The 19,413-nt window shown below is 41.0% G+C and overlaps 2 protein-coding genes across 4 annotated transcripts in view; both read left to right on the top strand.

The window, feature by feature from the left end:
- Window positions 1-3,940, top strand: part of LOC129822306 (CUE domain-containing protein 1-like) — a 68,167-nt gene extending 64,227 nt beyond the window's left edge. For all 3 annotated transcript variants that reach the window (XM_055880473.1, XM_055880475.1, XM_055880474.1), the window contains exon 10: window positions 242-3,940. In XM_055880473.1, the coding sequence (XP_055736448.1) occupies window position 242 (1 nt within the window). In that variant the 3' untranslated portion in view covers window positions 243-3,940. The remainder of the gene's footprint in view (window positions 1-241) is intronic.
- Window positions 3,941-4,749: 809 nt separating this feature from the next.
- The window catches only part of LOC129822305 (WD repeat and SOCS box-containing protein 1), a 28,286-nt gene continuing 13,622 nt past the window's right edge, over window positions 4,750-19,413 (top strand). Inside the window, exons 1-5 of the mRNA XM_055880472.1 lie at window positions 4,750-5,096; window positions 6,046-6,214; window positions 12,789-13,057; window positions 15,891-16,022; window positions 18,512-18,612. Coding sequence (XP_055736447.1) covers window positions 5,057-5,096; window positions 6,046-6,214; window positions 12,789-13,057; window positions 15,891-16,022; window positions 18,512-18,612 — 711 coding nt within the window. The 5' untranslated portion in view covers window positions 4,750-5,056. The remainder of the gene's footprint in view (window positions 5,097-6,045; window positions 6,215-12,788; window positions 13,058-15,890; window positions 16,023-18,511; window positions 18,613-19,413) is intronic.

Below are 19,413 nucleotides of genomic sequence, written 5' to 3'. Positions count from 1 at the left end.
TTTTCAGTCGTATAAATGTTCCACACAGCCTACCCGACTGCTCTGAGGCATCCGCATGGTCCTAATGCACACCCTTGCATTGTTTTGTATCACATTCCAAATGATAAAACTGGGGGGGACAAAAATGCAATTTCAGAATGTGCAAATTTCCCATTTGAAAGTTGGTTGAAATAAATCCTTTGTTTATAGCTCGACTTTTGGCTGTAACCTGACAAACATGTCACCTCCTCCTCCATTTCAGATTCTCCAAGGCTGCGCCACATCAGGGTTTCCATGGTGACAGCAGAATGACCCATGGCTGGTGGCCAAGCAATAATTCGGCTCCTCCCTCCCCTAACACAGACCAGCTAATCCCAGGCCAAGAAGTGACATGGGACCACCCACTCGCCCAGGAGGAGAAGAAGCAAACTGCTATCCACACACCACCTCTCCTTAACTCTGACTGTTCATAACCGCATTGGATTACCAGTATAATCTCTTTATTATAACTCTTAGTTAATATATGATTTAATATGTAAAGGGAAGATGCATTAGTCTTTTGACTGTTCTGTATTTTTTTTAAATATCCGCTCCCTTTAACCCCCATTGCAGAAGGCATGGCAGCCTTGGTGAGGATGATCTTACCATATGGACTCATCTAGTGTTACCAGTCTAATCTATTTTATATGGCTGGGATAGGTCACTCCTGAGCCAAAGTGTGCACCTCTGAAATGTCCCATAATAAACCATGTTCACTCCCAGTAGCCATGTGTTGCTACGCCCATTTGGTCACAGTTTTAAAGAGACAGTAACCAGTGATGACGTGGCACATTTTTAAACATCTCAACTAGAATCACAGCTCAATCCAAGTTCAATCCCATTTTTCCTGAAAGTTCAGGAAACAGAAATTACTTGTGAAGAGAGACCCTAACATTACAGTCAACATTATAGTCGACCCCCCCCCCCCCCCCCCCCCCCTCCTGTAAATCTAGAGTTTCCTCTGAGCATTTTGACAGGAGATGATATCATCAGTCAAGGGGTTGTTATTCAAGTTGCCCTGCTCAAATGTCAACAAACCCTTCTGCTGCGCCCAATATAAAAGAGGCATTCCAACCTGTCAAAATAGTAACTTGTCCCTAGCGGGTCATATTTCATCCCATATTGTTATGTCAATGTGTAACTAAATGCCAAGCGTTCCCTTTAATCTAATTTCAGGAATTCTGACTATAAACATAAGCTTTCATATGAACTGAAATATTCCTCAAGCTACACTGACTGCCATATCTCAGTATTCTCATGTATTTTTCAATACAGCATTAATATCTTGTTGAGGAAGGAGGGGTGCATATTGCTGAATTCCAGTATTATTGAGTACACAATATAACTAGTAGAAACATTTGATAAACATATCAGTCATCTGTGCATATTGTTGATAAATATGTGTTTTGTTTTGTGGTGTATTGGGAAATGAACCACTTGTGTTGGGTATGGAGAGAGCAGAACATGATATGGATGATGCCTCTGTGAGGACTGGCATTGATCTTGATTAAAGATGCTGTTGGATGTATCAGTAGGAAAGAGAAGGCTGATGATGACCCAGTGCTGTGATATGAGCTTCAACAGTCGGGGTAGATTTGAAATCAACCCTTTAAGCAACTAGCTGATTTGCAAGGCTTCACATTGATCCGTCAATTTCCCAACTATTGGAAATTATTACCAGCTTCAATCTTATTCTGAAGCCTTCTCCCCAAAGTGTGCTCTTTGCGCACAATCATTAAAAAGGAAGGGACCGACTGGTGTAGGAAATATATTTTAATGTTTTAAAATGTATTCTGTAAGAGGGAGCAAGCCAAGTGCACTTTGGGGAGAAGGGTGGGGAATTGGAACACACCACTCTTCCTTCTAAAATGGATTTACATGTAAATGGTTGATTTGCTACCTCTCAAATTATGACGTATCCACGATTGAAAATTAATATTTTTACTTTTGAAATTTAAGATTGTTCAATTCAAATCACCCATTTACCGTTTTTCCTTGATTCAGGAAAGAGACCTGTTTTATAACCCCTTCCCTGTCAGGGATGTTGACAGATGATCTCATTGGTGATAGGTCATGTGTTGTACATAAGGAGAAATGTCTGTTTATTGTATATACGGAGGAAATTCAAGTATTGATTGTGTGAAGGGAGGCTGAAACTGACCCTTTTGGTGTTCCTTTTGAAGTCTGTTGATGTTATGGATTGGGTCTGGAATTTTGCCCCTTAGACAATTTCTGTGTGTTGTCATTTTCTTGTTTGTTAGTTTTGCTCTCAACATTTCTCATGCAGGTCTTCATAAACTCTCAAAAAATGTTGCCAATAAAAGGAGTTTATTGCTCTTGCCATAATGAAAATGATTTGCCAGACTGCTATAATGTCACCCAATCATTTGTACTGTTATTGAACAACAGATCACCCAGCTTACTCAAACTGCCATCAGACTATCCATTTACTTTCATTATTACTGTCATGCTATTCACACATATCTATATAGGTGTTTCAAATGGGCTTTTATAAAAAATATATAGCTCTTACTGTACCTGACTGTTTCAAATGTCACCCCATGATAGTGGAGTGCTTTAATGTATTTCCATAGAAGACATTGTAACTCATATCTGCAGCAACTGAGGGAGCATCAGTGACAAGAAGCAGGTTATGCTTGTTTACAATATCCTGTGACATTTCACCCACTATGTCTGTTTATTCCAACATTGCATGATATCAGTTAGTCACCAAGTGCTTGGACTCCACTGGTCTTTTGCTTAGTTTTGTTATTTTCAGAAAAGAGAGAAATTAAATGTTTTGTATCTTCAGTTCCAGGTTTTTGACTGACATCTGTACATGAGTGCAGTTTTGTTATTGAACTGTTGAGGGCAACACTCGTCTGCATGGTTTTGTGATGTGATTTCAAAATGGATTGATGTTTGATGACTGCTCATAGAAACTTGTAGATAGTTATCGTCTCAGGGAAGTTTCCATCTTCTTTCTACTGTTCTTCCATTTCCAATTGGTCCGACTTGGTAAAAGCACAATTAAGAATCTAGGCCAGTAGTTTATTCCATCAGAAGCTTCAAATATGATTTTGGTGGCCAGACATGATTTCAAATGCTGGACTTGCATATAGGCCGAGTTGTTGAACGGAGAAGAGCATACTCAAAGTAATTTCTCACTCTAACGTTTTAACCTTTTCTGACCAATAGACATACAGCACCACAAATGCTTGGTCAATGATTTTTTGTTGTTGAGATGTTTCCTCGTACAGATTATTTTATTGTACTGTTTGTGTGCCAGACAGAGTGATATGCTTCATGATGAATGTACATGAATAAAGATGAGGCCAGTACTAGCAGACAACATGCTTGTTTACAATGCACTCATGAGCCTGCAATCTTCTATGGCTCATAACCCTATCATAAGAATGTATGCTATAGTTACTTTGAATAACTACCACCACAGAGCTGATGGTTTTCAGCCTCTTTTGTATTGAACTTAACGAGATCTGTGTGGTCTGTCCAGAAACAACCCCTATAGCCCCTAAACCATTTTTGTAGATCTGTTTCTGGACAGGACTGTAGCCAATCCTACCAGTCAATGTAGGTCAAACATGAAAAGCTTTGCTCATTATCAAAACTGAAATACATTTAAAGAACTTCAGAATTTGTATGATTCAAAATGTGTTTGTTTTTGTCATATTTTGGAAGGACAAGGTCAGAAGCCAGTTTCTCCCCACAAAAAATGTTTAAGGTTCTTTAGGTTATTGTTTTACTCAAAATTGATTTCCGGATCAGATTTTTCTTACACTTTAAGAAAGTTTCTTATAGCTATTGAAATAATCAAGTTGTGTTGTACCCTGTCTGATGTGATTGTGTTACATTTGTAAATATTTATTAACATCCCTTTTCATTAAAGTTGTTTCAAATCAAATTGTATTTGTCACATGCACCAAATACAACAATACAATACCTTACAGTGAAATGCTTACTTACAAGCACTTAACCAACAATGCAGTTTTAAGAAAAATACCTAGGTAAGGTACAGAGTCAATGTGCGGGGGCACCGGTAGGTCGAGGTAATTGAGGTAATATGTACATGTAGGTAGAGTTATTAAAGTGACTATGCATTTCTATAAATCCCTTAGACAAGATTGTCACAACTGACTTGTGAAAATTACTGTTATCGCTCAACATCAGGCTCCTGGTGAGGCCTATCTTTTTGAAGAAGGAGAAAGACCTAGGACTTTTGTGAGCTAGATTTGAAATGAAATGTTTCTAGCTAAGACAAAACGTGTTGGGAATAGATACTATAGTGCACCGGTTGCACACATCTTTCTTGTTACAGTCAGAAAGCAATGTAGGTGCAGTATAAACAATCTTTGGTATTGTGACATTCTAGTTATGAATGGTAAAGGTCACGTGACCATTGACACAAATGTGTGTCATGTCGTGGTGTGTCCCATCCCCCAATGTAAATTGTGCAGCATTGACTTTGTTGACCCCCTCCCCACAGCTTTAAGCTTCAACAGAAAAGGAGTTCTGGTTGGAAATATAACATATTTGTGATATATACTATTTGCCGTTGCAAAAGGACGGTGCACAATAAGAGCGAAATACTGTATATCAATGGTGATAAATGAGAGGGAAAACGCTTACAAATGAAAGGGAGGTGCCATTTTATCACCGTGGTAACTGTGATGACGTATGACGGAAAGCTCTCCCAATCAGAGAGACCTCCCCTATAGAATGAAAAGATGCCATCTAGTCTACGCCTCAGCCATTGTATTTCGCCGTTGTCTGTATTCAGTGGTGTGCTGTTACACAGTAATTTCGTCGATTTTAATAAACGCAGATTTTAGCCATCCAGCTGAATTTATCAAAACCTAGCCTGCACACGGATTGTAAAGAAGATATTTACAAAAAATACGATTTTTTGGGCTTACGCGATATTAAAATTAGCAGCTAGCTACTTTTGTTGTTTATTTCCCCCAAAAACCTTTGTTATTAAACCAATAGGCTTTTCTCAACGGAGCCGGGTTCTATTTAGATGGCAAGCTTCCCAGATTCTGTAAATGAAAATGAAATAGGTAAGTTGAGATTCTTTTCACTATTGCTCTGTTGTGTTTGGGGGAGGGGTTGACAACGTTTGAATATTCAGCTAGCTAGTTAATATGTATAACCTAGCTACTATTTTACACCTTTTATCTGTCGATGACGCCATAAGTAGTCTTACTTTATTTATTTTTATAGGTCAAGTCGTTTCTTCCATAACCTATATCCTTTTAACTTAGAGACTCGCCAACCCCCTGTCCCATATTCACCATGCCTCCATTGATTATACTCAGTGGCCCCACACCAAAGACAGTATGGCAGAAACTTTGTGCCCACCCACAGCGCGAGGGTCGGCACACTTTGTTTTCCATGTCCTTCTGTGGTGGTGGTAACTACGTTTCTGCAGTATGACTCATTCCTCACTAGTCGGGGGAGCGCACTGATATCTCACGTACGCTAGATGTTTTATAAAACGGGTGTTTTGATGCAACACTGTTGCGTAAAAACCCATGGTATATATGTTGTCTCATATGGCCAACCATATGTTTATGGTACCCAGTTAAAATGCGTTACATAGGCTAATAATATGTTGTGTATTATAGCCAACTTCATTCTCATTCGTTTACATTTCTAATGACGTCAAATAACAAAACGGTCTTGACTCTCAGAATCTCTCAGTAAAAATAATTTTAGGCATCTGTTCTGACATTGAACATTCATATCCAACTACACCAGAGGTCAGTTTGGCCTGGTGGAACCAGCCTGATCCGTGTTCATTTTATTTCACTATGAAGTGAAATAGATTGATGAATGCAGTGACCTGGCTGGTGTAATAGAATGATAAACAGCGTTCAGGCTGGTTCCAACAGGCTATGGTCAGTTGGGCCTGAAGCATCTTTTCTACACTGTCATTCAGATGTTGCTCACAAGCATTATGTTATTTGTGCTTTCAATCCTAGACTGGTCTCTTGTTTCTGTTTCCAGGTAAGGCTAAGTTCATCGGTGAACTCTTAGTGCCTGTTGCTCCCTTTGACCAGAAGTCCGGGCGAGAGACCTGGACTGTAGCCTTTGCACCTGATGGTTCCTACTTCGCTTGGTCTCAAGGGCATCGCATCGTGAGGCTCGTTCCCTGGTCAAAATGTCTGAAGAATTTGTAAGTACCTGTACTAGGTCTAACCACAGAAAACAAATGGTTAGCCCCTATAAAGGTCTGTTTACATTTTGAGGGATGCCTATAGAGGCAACAATTCCTTTTGAGTTTTGAAATTCAACAATGATGTTTCAAGTTTCTGAATATCCTAACTCATTTGTCTGTGCAATGAATGCACTGATTGATGTGGAGTCCTATTTGGCAGAGACAGCAGTAGAGGGCAGGGGAGCAAGAGAGACAGTGAATGTGGCATGTGCTGGTGTGTTGCTGGTGCCCACTGGGTATTCGTTTGGCGGCTGCACTACCTGTTACATTATCTGGTGTTTTTAAGGCCCTTTCAGCGCTCCTCCACTCCACAGGTCGCACTGATACATCTCACCTGACTGCACACTTACAAAGGCCACTGCAGGGTGAAACAGGGTTTGGAAAACTCCCATTGTAGCCCAAACAATCGTGTTCATGCTCCCCACCAGCCTGATCCTTTATTGATATTTCTCTTCAGAATTACATCTTTTTAGTTCTTGTTGCTTCCTGTCTCCTAGTGTTTCTTACAATATTTACTTTTGTTTTTGCTTGAATATCTTAACTTTGTTCTGTACTAGATTCTACTTTTTTTTAAAGCAACAGCTGATTGTTGATAATGTAGAGTGGACTTTCATTAATGAGGATTTTGGGGTTAACCAAGTTAAAGAAAAGAGCACTGCTTCCTGTTATTCAGGAGTGGAAATATACTCAAGGGCCTTGCGTTATTATTTTGGAACGTTACAAAAGCTGCTTTAGAATGCAGTCAAACTTGTACAAAGGCGGTCTTGTCTTTGGCAAGAGAAAGCAAAACATAGCAGCTTAGGGTTTTATTACTATGTCCTTATGTTGTAAAATAATGTACGGTTTACTGCCATGAAGTCAACTTCTACATTTCCTCCTGTAAACCCTTCTGTAAACAATGACACATCAAATCAATACTAAAACAAGGTTGAGGGTTGTAAATGCACTTTGACATTATTTCATGGCTACAGCCTATTTCCTTTTTAAGTCGAGTCATAGGCCTAGGTAGCCGGGCTGACGTGGCTCACATGGTCAGAGATGTAGCGCTGACATACTGGTGTGGAGAGGAGGCTGTTGTGAATGCAGTATTTTCGCAGAGTTGTGCTTAATTCTTGCTGAGTTTTGATTGGTTCTCTGACGTTTGTTTGGGTTGATACCTCGCATTGTTTGGGTTTGAAAATCTAACAGTTGTATTCGAAGGGGGTGGACGCTCAGGGACTGTAGGTGGCTTTCCATGTGGGTGTTTGAGTGAGAAAGACACAGAGGAGAACAAATCATTTAAAAAGCACAGCCCCCATTATTGACGCATCGTGCTGACAACATCAACATAGCTTTTCCAGACTCTGAAGTCAGGGGGACTTTGAGTTAGGTGTCAGCCAGACTAAATCATAGGTGCATCCAATCTGATTTCTAATATCCACAACATTCTATATCAACACCACAGAACTTGAAATTCATTCTAGATTCTGATAGTCCAAATTGTTGTTTAGTTCTATGCCAGAATGGTTTAGGCAAGTCCTGTCTAATGGCGAGATATTGTTAGAAATTGCAAACCGGCCATGGTGTGCAAGATGCAAAATATAAGACCAACAACTTATATATTTCAAGGTTTAATAGACAAAGATATGCATATGAGAGAAACAGACCCGTTCCTCTGACAGCCTTTCTCAGACTTTCGGACCAGCAAGGCATGGCCTTCTTCCTCTGGTGACCGCTTTGGTAAAAAAAATTATGAACAGTTCCCTTTTCTTTATAAAAACACATTGTATTTCATTTATTTTTTACTTTACACTAAATTGAATGAATTACATATTTACTTGGCTTTCTTCATGGTTTGTCTGTGTCTCTCTCTCTCTCTGTGCTTTCGTAATGGGCTTTCTTCATGGTTTGTCTCTGTCTGTGTCTCTCTCTCTCTGTGCTTTCGTAATGAGCTTTCTTCATGGTTTGTCTCTGTCTGTGTCTCTCTCTCTCTCTGTGCTTTCGTAATGGGCTTTCTTCATGGTTTGTCTCTGTCTGTGTCTCTCTCTCTCTCTGTGCTTTCGTAATGGGCTTTCTTCTGGGGCTGCCTGTCTATAATTGATAAAACAATAAAAAATATAATTTAGGCATTACACAATCACATTACCTGTGCTGTCAATAAAAACAATGTAACAACTGAATCTTTATAAACAAATAACAATCTTTCATTCTATTGATATACATACATACAATATAATATTTAAAAAATAGAATAGCACAAGATGTTTGACTCACCCAATCATTGAGACGGGTGTGCCTGTCTCTTGGACACCCAACAGATCAAACCTCAGAGGGAAGAACCTTAGGTCTGCAGGTAGCCTAGCGGTTAAGTGCGTTGGGCCAGTAACTGAAAGGTCACTGGTTCAAATCCCCAAGCCTACTAGGTGAAAAATCTCTTTGCCCTTGAGCAAGGCACTTAACCTTAATTGTTAATGTACGTCGCTCTGGATAAGAGCGTCTGCTAATTGACTAAAATGTAAGAAGGAGAGGGACAATCAAGGTGTTTTTTAAAGTCAGTCTACTGCCATATTTAGATTTTCTTGCAGCAAGAGCGGAGAAGCTAGTGTCCCGCTTCCTTTTTATCCACGGCAAACATTAACAGCAGTCTAGTCTGTACAGAGCTCGATTTATAATGGTCTGGTCGTAATCCATGACCTGTTATTCTGAATGAATAGGCCTACATATTTCACTTGCAGCTGTATTCTGAGGCAACTCTTTGCAACAAATAAATTCTTAATTCATTTGGAACGTATTCAGGCCCCATGACATTTTCCATGTTTTGTTATGTTACAGCCTTATTCTAAAATTAGAGATGCACGATATATCGGTGAACATATCGGGATCGGCCGATATTAGCTAAAAATGGCAACATCGGTATCGGCCCGATGTCTTGTTTAACGGCGACGCTAAAAAGCGATGTCAAAGCTACCGTGCATACCTATATACCGTTGGTACACGACGTAATGACGCCACATAAAATTTTGCGGTACACGTGCAACACAACATTCCTAGCCTAGCCCACAATGTCTGCTGTTGGGATCGAGCAGTCAACAAGTCATTTGAAAGAGTAAGAACATTTCAGCGAGACAACTCAAAGGCGAAATCCATTAAAGCCAAGACAATGGAATTCATTGCACTTGACAATCAACCGTTGTCTTTCGTGGGTGATGGCTTTCGTCGACTGGTTGAGCACCGGTACACACTAACAAGTGTGCTATTTTTCAGATGTTGCCCTTCCAGGGTTACACAGTAATACCGTCACTGCTATTAGCTTCACCACATGCATACTATGGAACTCCGTTTGGGTCTTTGCGTGTCAAAAAATATACAGTAGCACCGTCAAAACTGTACAAAAAAGTCTGCAAACACCGGTCACAAACGATGTGTTTACAATACCGCGTTGGTGGTAAAGCATAATTTAAGCACATAAGCACAAAGCTAACATTATAAGCAGCTGGCTAGCTTCATCTGGCTAGTAAGGCTTGACCGGACCGGGTTGTGTTGTGAAGCTAGCCACAATAAGGATTAGGCAAAATAGTGTCATTTGTGGTTTGCCTTCAAAATAAAATTGTCATTGACAGTGATGCAAATGAATACAAATAGCAGAATTATGCCATACTTTTATTTTGAAGGCTAACCGAAAATTCCACTATGGTGGCTAATCCTTATTGTGGATAGCTTCACATAGATGGGTCCACCGTTAATCAAATAAGAACTGTCTTATAAATTAGGGTTATTTTAGATGATGACACCTAGCTATATAGTTAGCTAGCTATAGTTATGTCGATTTGCTATGTTTTTGGGGAAGAACATTGTTTGCATCCATGAGCTAGCTAGCTTTTTTTTATGACCAGCGCTGTATGTGCGTGAGCCAACTTTACCAGCATCATAGCATACGTATCGATGAATCGTTGTGACATATGAAATACGAGTGATAGTGTAATCAATGTGTAATAACTACATAAAAAATGTATGAACGCGTTAAATTATTATGGGACAAGCAGTCATTCAGGTCCTGATTGGTCAATGGGCTTATTTTACATTTGACGTGTATATTTTTGGACACGCAAAGACCCAAACGGCATTCCATAGAAATCCTGGTTCAGAATGAAACGACTGAACAAATTAACCACGAAACAGCACAGCAAGTAAGTGAAAGAAAAAGGTTTTGATTATGTTTTACTGGTAATGGGGACATGCGTAAATGCCAACAAAATAACTTTTGGGTCAGTGTGTGTGTGTGTTTGTGTAACCTTTTATTTAACTAGCCAAGTCAGTTAAGAACAAATTGTTATTTACGGTGACGCCCTGGATGACGCTGTGCCAATTGTGCCCTGCCCTATGGTACTCCCAATCATGGCCGGATGTGATACAGCCTGGATTCGAACCAGGGACTCTAGTGACAGCTCTTGCACTGAGATGCAGTGCCTTAGACCGCTGCATTCATGTGTGTGTTAACTATTTAACTGTACTGGAATGCTTAAAAGGCCGCAAAAATGTTGAATATCGGTATCGGCCAAAAATGTAATGTCGGTGCATCACTATCGAAAATGAATTAAATAAAATGTTCCTTCATCAACCTACACACAATCTCCCGTAATGACAAAGCAAAAACAGCTTCCTAGAATTTTAGCAAATTTATTAAAAATAAAAAACAGTTACCTTGTTCACGTAGGTATTTAGAACCTTTGCTATGAGACTCGAAATTGAGCTCATATGCATCCTGTTTCCATTGATCATTCTTGAGATGTTTCTATAACTTGATTGGTCGAAGGAATTGTTCATAGAGCTCCGAGACAGGATTGTGTCGAGGCACAGATCTGGGGATGGGTACCAAAAATGTTCTGCAGCATTGAAGGTCCCCAAGAACACAGTGGCCTCCATCATTCTTAAATGGAAGATGTTTGGAACCACCAAGTCTTTTCCTAGAGCTGGCCGCCCGGGCAAACTGAGCAATCAGGTGAGAAGGTCCTTTTTCAGGGAGGTGACCGAGGACCAGATGGTCACTCTGACAGAGCTCCAGAGTTCCTCTGCGGAGATGGGAGAACCATCACTGCAGCACTTGACCAATTAGGCCTTTATGGTAGAGTGGCTAGACAGAAGCCACTCCTCAGTAAACTCGTTGGCCTGAATGCCAAGCATCACGTCTGGAGGAAACCTGGCACCATGGTGGCAGTATGGTATCATGCTGCGGGGAGGTTTTTCAGCAGCAGGGACTGGGAGACTAGTCAGGATCGAGGGAAAGATGAATGGAACAGAGATCTGTTATGAAAACCTGCTCGGGACCTTCGACTGTTCACCTTCCAACAGGACAACGACCCTAAGCACACAGCCAAGACAACGCAGGAGTGGCTTTGGGACAAGTCTCTGAATGTCCTTGAGTAGCCCAGCCAGAGCTCGGATTTGAACTTGATGAAACATCTCTGGAGAGACCTGAAAATAGCTGTGCAGCGACGCTCCCCATCCAACCTGACAGAGCTTGAGAGGGTCTACAGAGAAGATTGGGAGAAACTCTCCAAATACAGGTGTGCCAAGCTTGTATCATACCCAGGAAGACTTGAGGCTGTAATTGCTGCCAAAGGTTTTTCAACAAAGTACTGCTCAGAGTCTGAAATACTTATGCAAATGTTATATTTCCATTAAAAAATATATATATATCCTGTTTGTGCTTTGTCATTATAGGTTATTGTGTGTAGCTTGAGGGGGGGAACTATATAATCTATTTTAGAATAAGCCAATGTGGAAAAAGTCAAGGCGTCTAAATACTTTCCGAATTCGCTGTAACCTGTCTTCAACCTAGACTGCCGTATGCATAGTTCAGCCCATTGTGCAAATAGGCCTATGGCAAGTATTTATTTAATTCAAATATTCTGCGTACTGGCAAGCATTCCTCCACAGACCAGGGTTTGAGAAAGGCTGTTCTAAGAAGTCAGCAGCAAATCTCTCTCCCTCCAGTGGGGAGTGCAGAGCTAAATACACATCTGTTCATTGTCTCATCCTTCCCTGCCCTGGGTTACAACATTAAATCAAAGCTGAGACCTCGTGGTTCAATAGACTATACATTTGACACCAATGGCTGATTTTTATGGCTCAAGGGCCCAGATATCAGTTACTAAGACCTGCTTTATGGTGACCTCTGCACTTTGAGAGGGTACCTGGAGGCCAAATTCCATTTGGGAATAATCATCATAATATCGTTCTAAACAATATGATGAAACTTATGGAACATGTTAGCCAACCGTCTCACCACTTAGACTGCATGTATCACTCAGTGCTCTCCTCCTGAATGTGCATTGTGTTTTTTAGCTGTTTGGCACCTGGATCAATTTACTTCAGGTTTGTTACATTAAAAAGTTATGTGATCATCGCACTGTAGGCCTACCTGTAACTCACCTTTCTCCCTCCATTACCCTCATTTCCCTGTCCTCAATTTCTGTTCCTTTTCTTTCTCTGAACTCTACATCTCGCTCCCCATCTTTCCACATTACCCCTCTCTTTCTATCCCACTCTCCAGCAGTGGGGAAGGCTCCAACAGAGCAGGCCCTCGGCGTTTGTCGCGGCAGAACAGCGAGGGGGGAACAGTGGTGCCAGTGGGCGAGCCCAGGGAGCATACCATCGACTGCGGTGACATCGTGTGGGGCCTGGCCTTCGGCTCGTCAGTGCCAGAGAAGCAGAGTCGCTGCGTCAACATCGAGTGGCACCGTTTCAAGTTCGGTCAGGACCAGCTGCTGCTTGCCACGGGCCTCAACAACGGACGCATCAAGATCTGGGACGTCTATACCGGTGAGAACCTGATTAAACATCACAACCAGCTATACTCTTCTGTCTTCACAGTGCATCATTCCTAGTGCCATGTACCAATGCAAGTTATAGAATCAGCATGCCTGTTCTCAGTAGAGAGGAAGTTGAAGCCTCATAGGTGGGTTTATCGGACCAACTTTCGCCACACAAATCCTGGGCTATGTTTTCATTCCAGAAAGTCCACCTCGCCCTTCTGCCTTTGTTCACTTTCTCACAGATCTTATATTTGAAAGCAGCACGGCCAAAATTTGGTGGGGCTGTTTACACCTATGTGAAGGGGAGAGGACATGATATCTCCTGCCTGGAGCTCAACTGGTGCTAGCTCGCCAGTCGTGTCCTAAATGGAATTAAGGGTTTTATAATATCACTGGCTGTGCTGTGTTTTCCCTAGTATTCTTTACAGCAGCAGTGTTGGGGGGGGTCAGGTACTCCTGTGATATCTTTTCCTGTAGAATGACTGAGGTCACTGCTGGTGACTTTTTAAAATTACATTGTACTCCAAAATGAATGAAAATTAAATTGTCAGGATCTGAAATATAATTTCCCCTTCAAAAGCATTAGAACCTATAACCCAAGTGAGCGGCATAGCGGCTTTAAATAAATATTTACCTAATTGGAAAACCCCCAAAAGACTTTGAATGCATTAAATGCTACAAATATACTTTAACTTGTCACTCTAGGGTTTTTTCTTTATCAAAATTGGGCTTATTATTTAGAGGCCCCCATCTTGGACGCAGATAGATGTTTTTAGGGCATTTCCTGCAATTATACACATTTTGCCATGGACAGAGAGAACATTTGAAAAATAAAATTAAAGCTACTTTTCTGAATTTCTACACTCATTGCGCTGAGAAAAAATAGCAGTTTTAAAGCTACTTTCCTGCAATTCTTCATGTTTTGCTCTGGTTTATGTTGTGTTCTTATGCTATCTGAAGGACTCAAACATAACAAAGTCAGTGAGGCCCCCATGCCATGATATGTATTTTTATTTTGGTGATTCTAGGTTCTCAAATGTGATATTATTTTGATCCATGATCTTTTCTACATACTTTTTGATGTGGTCGGCAACGATTTAAATGAATATGTGGGAAACGCTGGGGATCATATGCATGATTGCTGTTACATCAACCCATTGCACAGATGCAGGATTTTTTTGGTAATCTTTTAAGCAGCCTGTCATTAAAGAGAGTAGATGTAACCCTATCCCAGTAGGGTTACCTAAGCCTTCCTGATGCACACAGGGCTATAAAATGAGTTCTAATAGAACAGCCAAGAGAATGCTCATTGTTCTGTTCCAGATGGGAAACGTGGTTGCCATTGCCTTCTACCCATCACGTCATCTACACACCCACTTCTAGCTGGCATCCTGTTTTATGGTCTGTGTGTTGGAGACAGTCAGTGGGTTATATAACGTGTTGACGTTCGTTTTAGCCCTGCTGGTTGTTTGCTTGCGCCTCCTGTCCTGCTCCCAGGTTTTTTTTACTGACAAACCTGATTGATGATGTTTGCCCACGGACCCTCTCTTGCTGCTGCCAACACAGTGCTGCCGTCCCAACCCTGCCAGGCTCCCTGCTTTCCTAGACACATTAGTTCTCTCTCTCTCTCACACATCTACATACAGTGCCCTTTAAACCTGCCTTTGAAAATGTAACTACCAGAAACACTGTATATGTTAATGCCTACGTGTGTACAAAGGACCAATAAAATGCCCTAGTCAAAGTATTTGGCCAACATCTGTGTGGATAAATAGTCATCTCCACAGAGTATGACTTGATTGGTGGGAGGTTGTGTACTGGAATACCACCATGACAGCCAATGATTTATAGTTAACCGCTAGCTGTGCTGTGTTGCAAGTGGGTGGAGATATAGTTGTCAGGGGCCGGTCCAAGAGCCATGTTGCCATTTTCTGCTGTGCTGATGAGCTTCTGTATCTGGACTACTGTGGTCTGGTGTGAGTCATGACTTTAAAAATAAAAGATGGATAGATTATCATTTTTTTTTTTTTTTAATGTCCCAACTCACACCAGACCACAGTATCCCAGGATTTAATAGTTTGTGTTTTCCCCTCTGGCCCACTATGGAGGACAGGAAACAAAGCCTAGAGACCATAGACAATCAGGGGATAAAGTGAACTGGAGATCTGGATTGATGTCGGAATGTCACACGTACAAAGGTTTTTCTTCGTTTTTGTGTTTCAAAAATAGTAATAAAAAAAATATATATATATATATATTCCCCAAACCCCACCACCCCTCCCCCAATTGGAGCCAACTAATCAAAAAAAATGTGGGTGCTATTGTGATAACTATTATTATACCCCAATTAGGAGTCAGCTGACTGCTGGCAGACTATTTGAGAATAACTACTGTAATTGAGTCCCATACTCCCCTCAATGGAACCAGTGTTGGGACTGCGTATCAGAAAGCAACAAATTGCCGGGATTAAGTCTGGATTACTTTGATTGCACTTATTCGATGTCAGTCTACCCAGAGGGTATTCCATGCCACTCTGACTGTCAACACCAGGCCCAGCCTTTGAAATAGAGCTCTCCAGGGCTTTACCTCGTCAGATTGAGAGAAGAAAGCCCAGTCGGTGGATCTAGTAGTTACATGGAGATTTCATTTGTGACAACCCTCTTTCTTTTCCCCTCTTAAATTCTTCTTTCTTTTCTCTACTCTTAAAAAAATGTATATATAAATTCTGTGCCTCTATGTAAACTGACAGTGCTCTCGTTACTTTTCACATGGGTGAGGAACCCACACTCATTTATCTAATTTAGTTTTATTATTAACTCTGGGGTTGTTTGCCTTTACAGGAAAGCTGTTGCTGAATCTCATGGACCATACAGATATAGTGCGAGACCTGACTTTCGCCCCTGACGGCAGCCTCATGCTGGTATCGGCATCCAGAGACAAAACCCTGAGGGTCTGGGACCTGAAAGATGACGGTAAGAACACTGAGTCCTGAGGGTCTGGGACCTGAAAGATGACGGTAAGAACACTGAGTCCTGAGGGTCTGGGACCTGAAAGATGACGGTAAGAACACTGAGTCCTGAGGGTCTGGGACCTGAAAGATGACGGTAAGAACACTGAGTCCTGAGGGTCTGGGACCTGAAAGATGACGGTAAGAACACTGAGTCCTGAGGAACATCTTTTGATTTAGCTTGAGTCCATTTTATTATCTTGGAACTGAAACAGTTTTTCATGGTTATTTACATGGCTTTGTACAGCTGTGCAAGCAAGCCACACTGATACATGCAGATGTCGTTTTTGAGTGTTGAGCTAATACACATCCACAAACATGAAGCTGAAGAAGTAGGTAGCATGTGATGAGTTGCCTTTGTTCCTGTGGAATGTGGGATTTGCTACTGCTGCTGACGGTTCCACCTTGAAAGGCCCCACCCCCTGCATGCATTCTAAGCTCACATGAACAGAGAATGGTGTTACAATTGGGCCCAGGTCCAAGAGTAGGCTATTCTTTTCTTCTGAAATAGACTACATGTTCTTATGTTTCTTTACACTTGTCTAAAATAATGGATTTATTGTGATGGTGTGGGCTATATTACATGGATTTATTATACTTTTAAAAATGTAGATGTTCCAAAGGTCTACATCAGTGGCTTGCTTGTAGGCTATGCATGAAAGCCAGGAGATTCTAAATGTGTGTTTGAATTCATGGTCAATTACCGCAAGACCAGCAGTTATTTGCTTGACAATCTTCGTCTGACAGAATTTCATGACCGTCAAAGCCCTTAACCTGTTTGGGATGCAAGCCCGAAATCGGACCGAAAATGACACCCCTGCAGGGCGCGAAATTCAAAATCTATTTTTTTAAAATATTTAACTTTTACACATTAACAAGTCCAATACAGCATTTGAAAGATAAACATCTTGTCAATCCAGCCAACATGTCCGATTTTTTAAATGTTTTACAGAGAAAACACCACATATATTTATGTTAGCTCACCACCAAATACAAAAGTGAACAGACACGTATGAATTATGATTATGAAGTATGAATTATGATTGAAGTAGCATGCACAACCAACCGAAATAAACTAAAACCAACCTAAAGAGCCCAGAAAAAACTACCTCAGATGACAGTCATATAACATGTTACACAATAAATCTATGTTTTGTTCATAAAAAGTGCATATTTTAGCTATAAATCAGTTTTACATTGATGCTACCCAAAAATGCTAATACATAGCTTGAGTCTGAATCCAGCCGGGAGTAGCCAGAGAAAATACATACACCAACGTCGGCTACTAATTACACCTCATAAAACATTTCAGAAAAACATATGGTGGATAACTAATGAAAGACAGATATCGTGTGAATAAAGCCAACATTTCCGATTTTTGAAGTGTTTTACAGCGAAAACACAATATATCGTTATATTAGCTAACAACAGAAGCTAGCATAAGGCAGCATTGATTCTAGTCAAGCGCTAGCCTAGCACAGTTAGCAGAGTTAGCATTCAACAGTTCGACATATATATGAAAAAGCATCCCAAATTGGGTCTTATCTTTCTTGATGTTCCATCAGAATGTTGTAACGGGGTCCAATGCCCAGTAGAGTCTTTAGTTGGGTTCCAGAACGAATTATTTCCCTCTTTGGTTAGCAGGCACCACGGCTATGCGGAGCTACACAGCGTTTCTTCAAAAACTTCTTCCGTCGTATCACATCTAAAGTCCAGAATAAATTGCAATAATATAATTAAAGTATATTGAAAAAACATACTTTAGGATGATTTTGTGACATGTATCAAATAATATCGTAGTCAGGCATCATATTCAACGTTATCTACCTTGTTCCAGAAGCCGAGACCAAATTCTGCTTCGCGCCCGGATTTTTTTTTTAACTGCGCAGGTCTCACAAGAAGGTGTGTTATTCAGTCCATGGAAGAGATATTCGACTCCTTTCAATTCTCACTTCCGCATTACAGTCTGACGTACGCCTGTGACGTGTCCCTATGGTCCTAAGTCAATCGGCCTTTTATAGAGAAGGTCTTAAAGAGACACATCGCATTTTGGAAAACTCAATTCGGCTGGGAAAATGGCTGTAAAAATATTTCTGTTCGACTTAGAGAAACAATTCAAACCTTTTTAGAAACTACAGACTGTTATCTATCCAACAGTAGTAAATATATGCATATTGGAAAATAAAAAGTTTCTAAGGAGGCCGTTTGAAAATGTGCACACATTTTCCAGTTTTTTCAATATTCAGCGTGCAGCCATAACAGGTTTTAAGCCCATTTAATTAAAAAAGCCAAATTATCCCTATTGAAATTTTGCAGAAAATCCTGTAAACTGTTGAAACATAATCAGCAGAGTTTTGTTACTGTTACTTCATCACAATCATTTCTTAAGCAAATCATTTGTGTGGAGTTTTCCATCATGTACACGTCATAACCAGCTGTGATTCTGTGTTGTAGGTAACATGGTGAAAGTGTTGCGGAGTCATCAGAACTGGGTCTATTGCAGCGCATTCTCACCAGACTCCTCAGTCCTCTGCTCTGTTGGAGCCGGTAAATCGGTACGTACACCTGCTCCCCTTTCTCTCCTTTTTGAGAACTGCTACTCTGTGTGCTATTGCTTGTGTCTAGTTATGCTCAATGACCTACCAATGAAACACTCCCACCTTCCCCCGTCCCGTCAACTGAGTCTTGACCGTTATGCTTGGTGTCATAGTTCAACAACCCTGGCTGGAGTTCGGTTTGGCTTTGTTTGAAGTTGAAACATATTTGATATTCTAATATGCATGTAGATTAAACAAATGATCACACACATTTGTAATAGTTCCAGTATTTGTCCTCGATCTACAATCTAAACAATTCACTGGATGTTTTAGAGTGGGGTATACAGATTGCTATGCTTTATTTAATGACCTTTTAACCTCAATGCAGACCAAAATCATTCAAAGAAATGTTCTAAAGATTTTTGGATTCCCTTTTTGATACATTCTACCGTAGTAAGGAGAAAATGAGATGGTTAAGTGGCGTAGTCCCCAAGATGGCTGCCCAGCCAGTGAGGGATCGGACCCCTATGACTTCAGTCACAGATACACTTTGCAACAACTGCATCAACATGCTAGTAGTTAGTTACTGTAGCCAGCTCCATCCTCCTTGTGCAGGGTGCAGCTAGATTGTTGTTAGGCTGTGTGTCCATAAGTGTCTTGCTTTCCCTGTCACAGGTGGCAGGTGTGTGAGTGTTTTTGAAGGGAGGGAGCGCCGCGCTGACATAAAGCAGCCGGTGCAGACCGCTGGCTGGTGGCACCAGTGCCACTACTACTGCCGGGCTGGGACGCACTGTGCCCCTGCCCAGGGGGCAGTCTTGC

Source organism: Salvelinus fontinalis, chromosome 24 (assembly GCF_029448725.1).
Source record: "Salvelinus fontinalis isolate EN_2023a chromosome 24, ASM2944872v1, whole genome shotgun sequence".
Lineage (NCBI taxonomy): Eukaryota > Metazoa > Chordata > Actinopteri > Salmoniformes > Salmonidae > Salvelinus > Salvelinus fontinalis.
The sequence above is the reverse complement of the archived record's forward strand: the minus strand, read 5'-3'. Positions and strand labels throughout refer to the sequence as shown.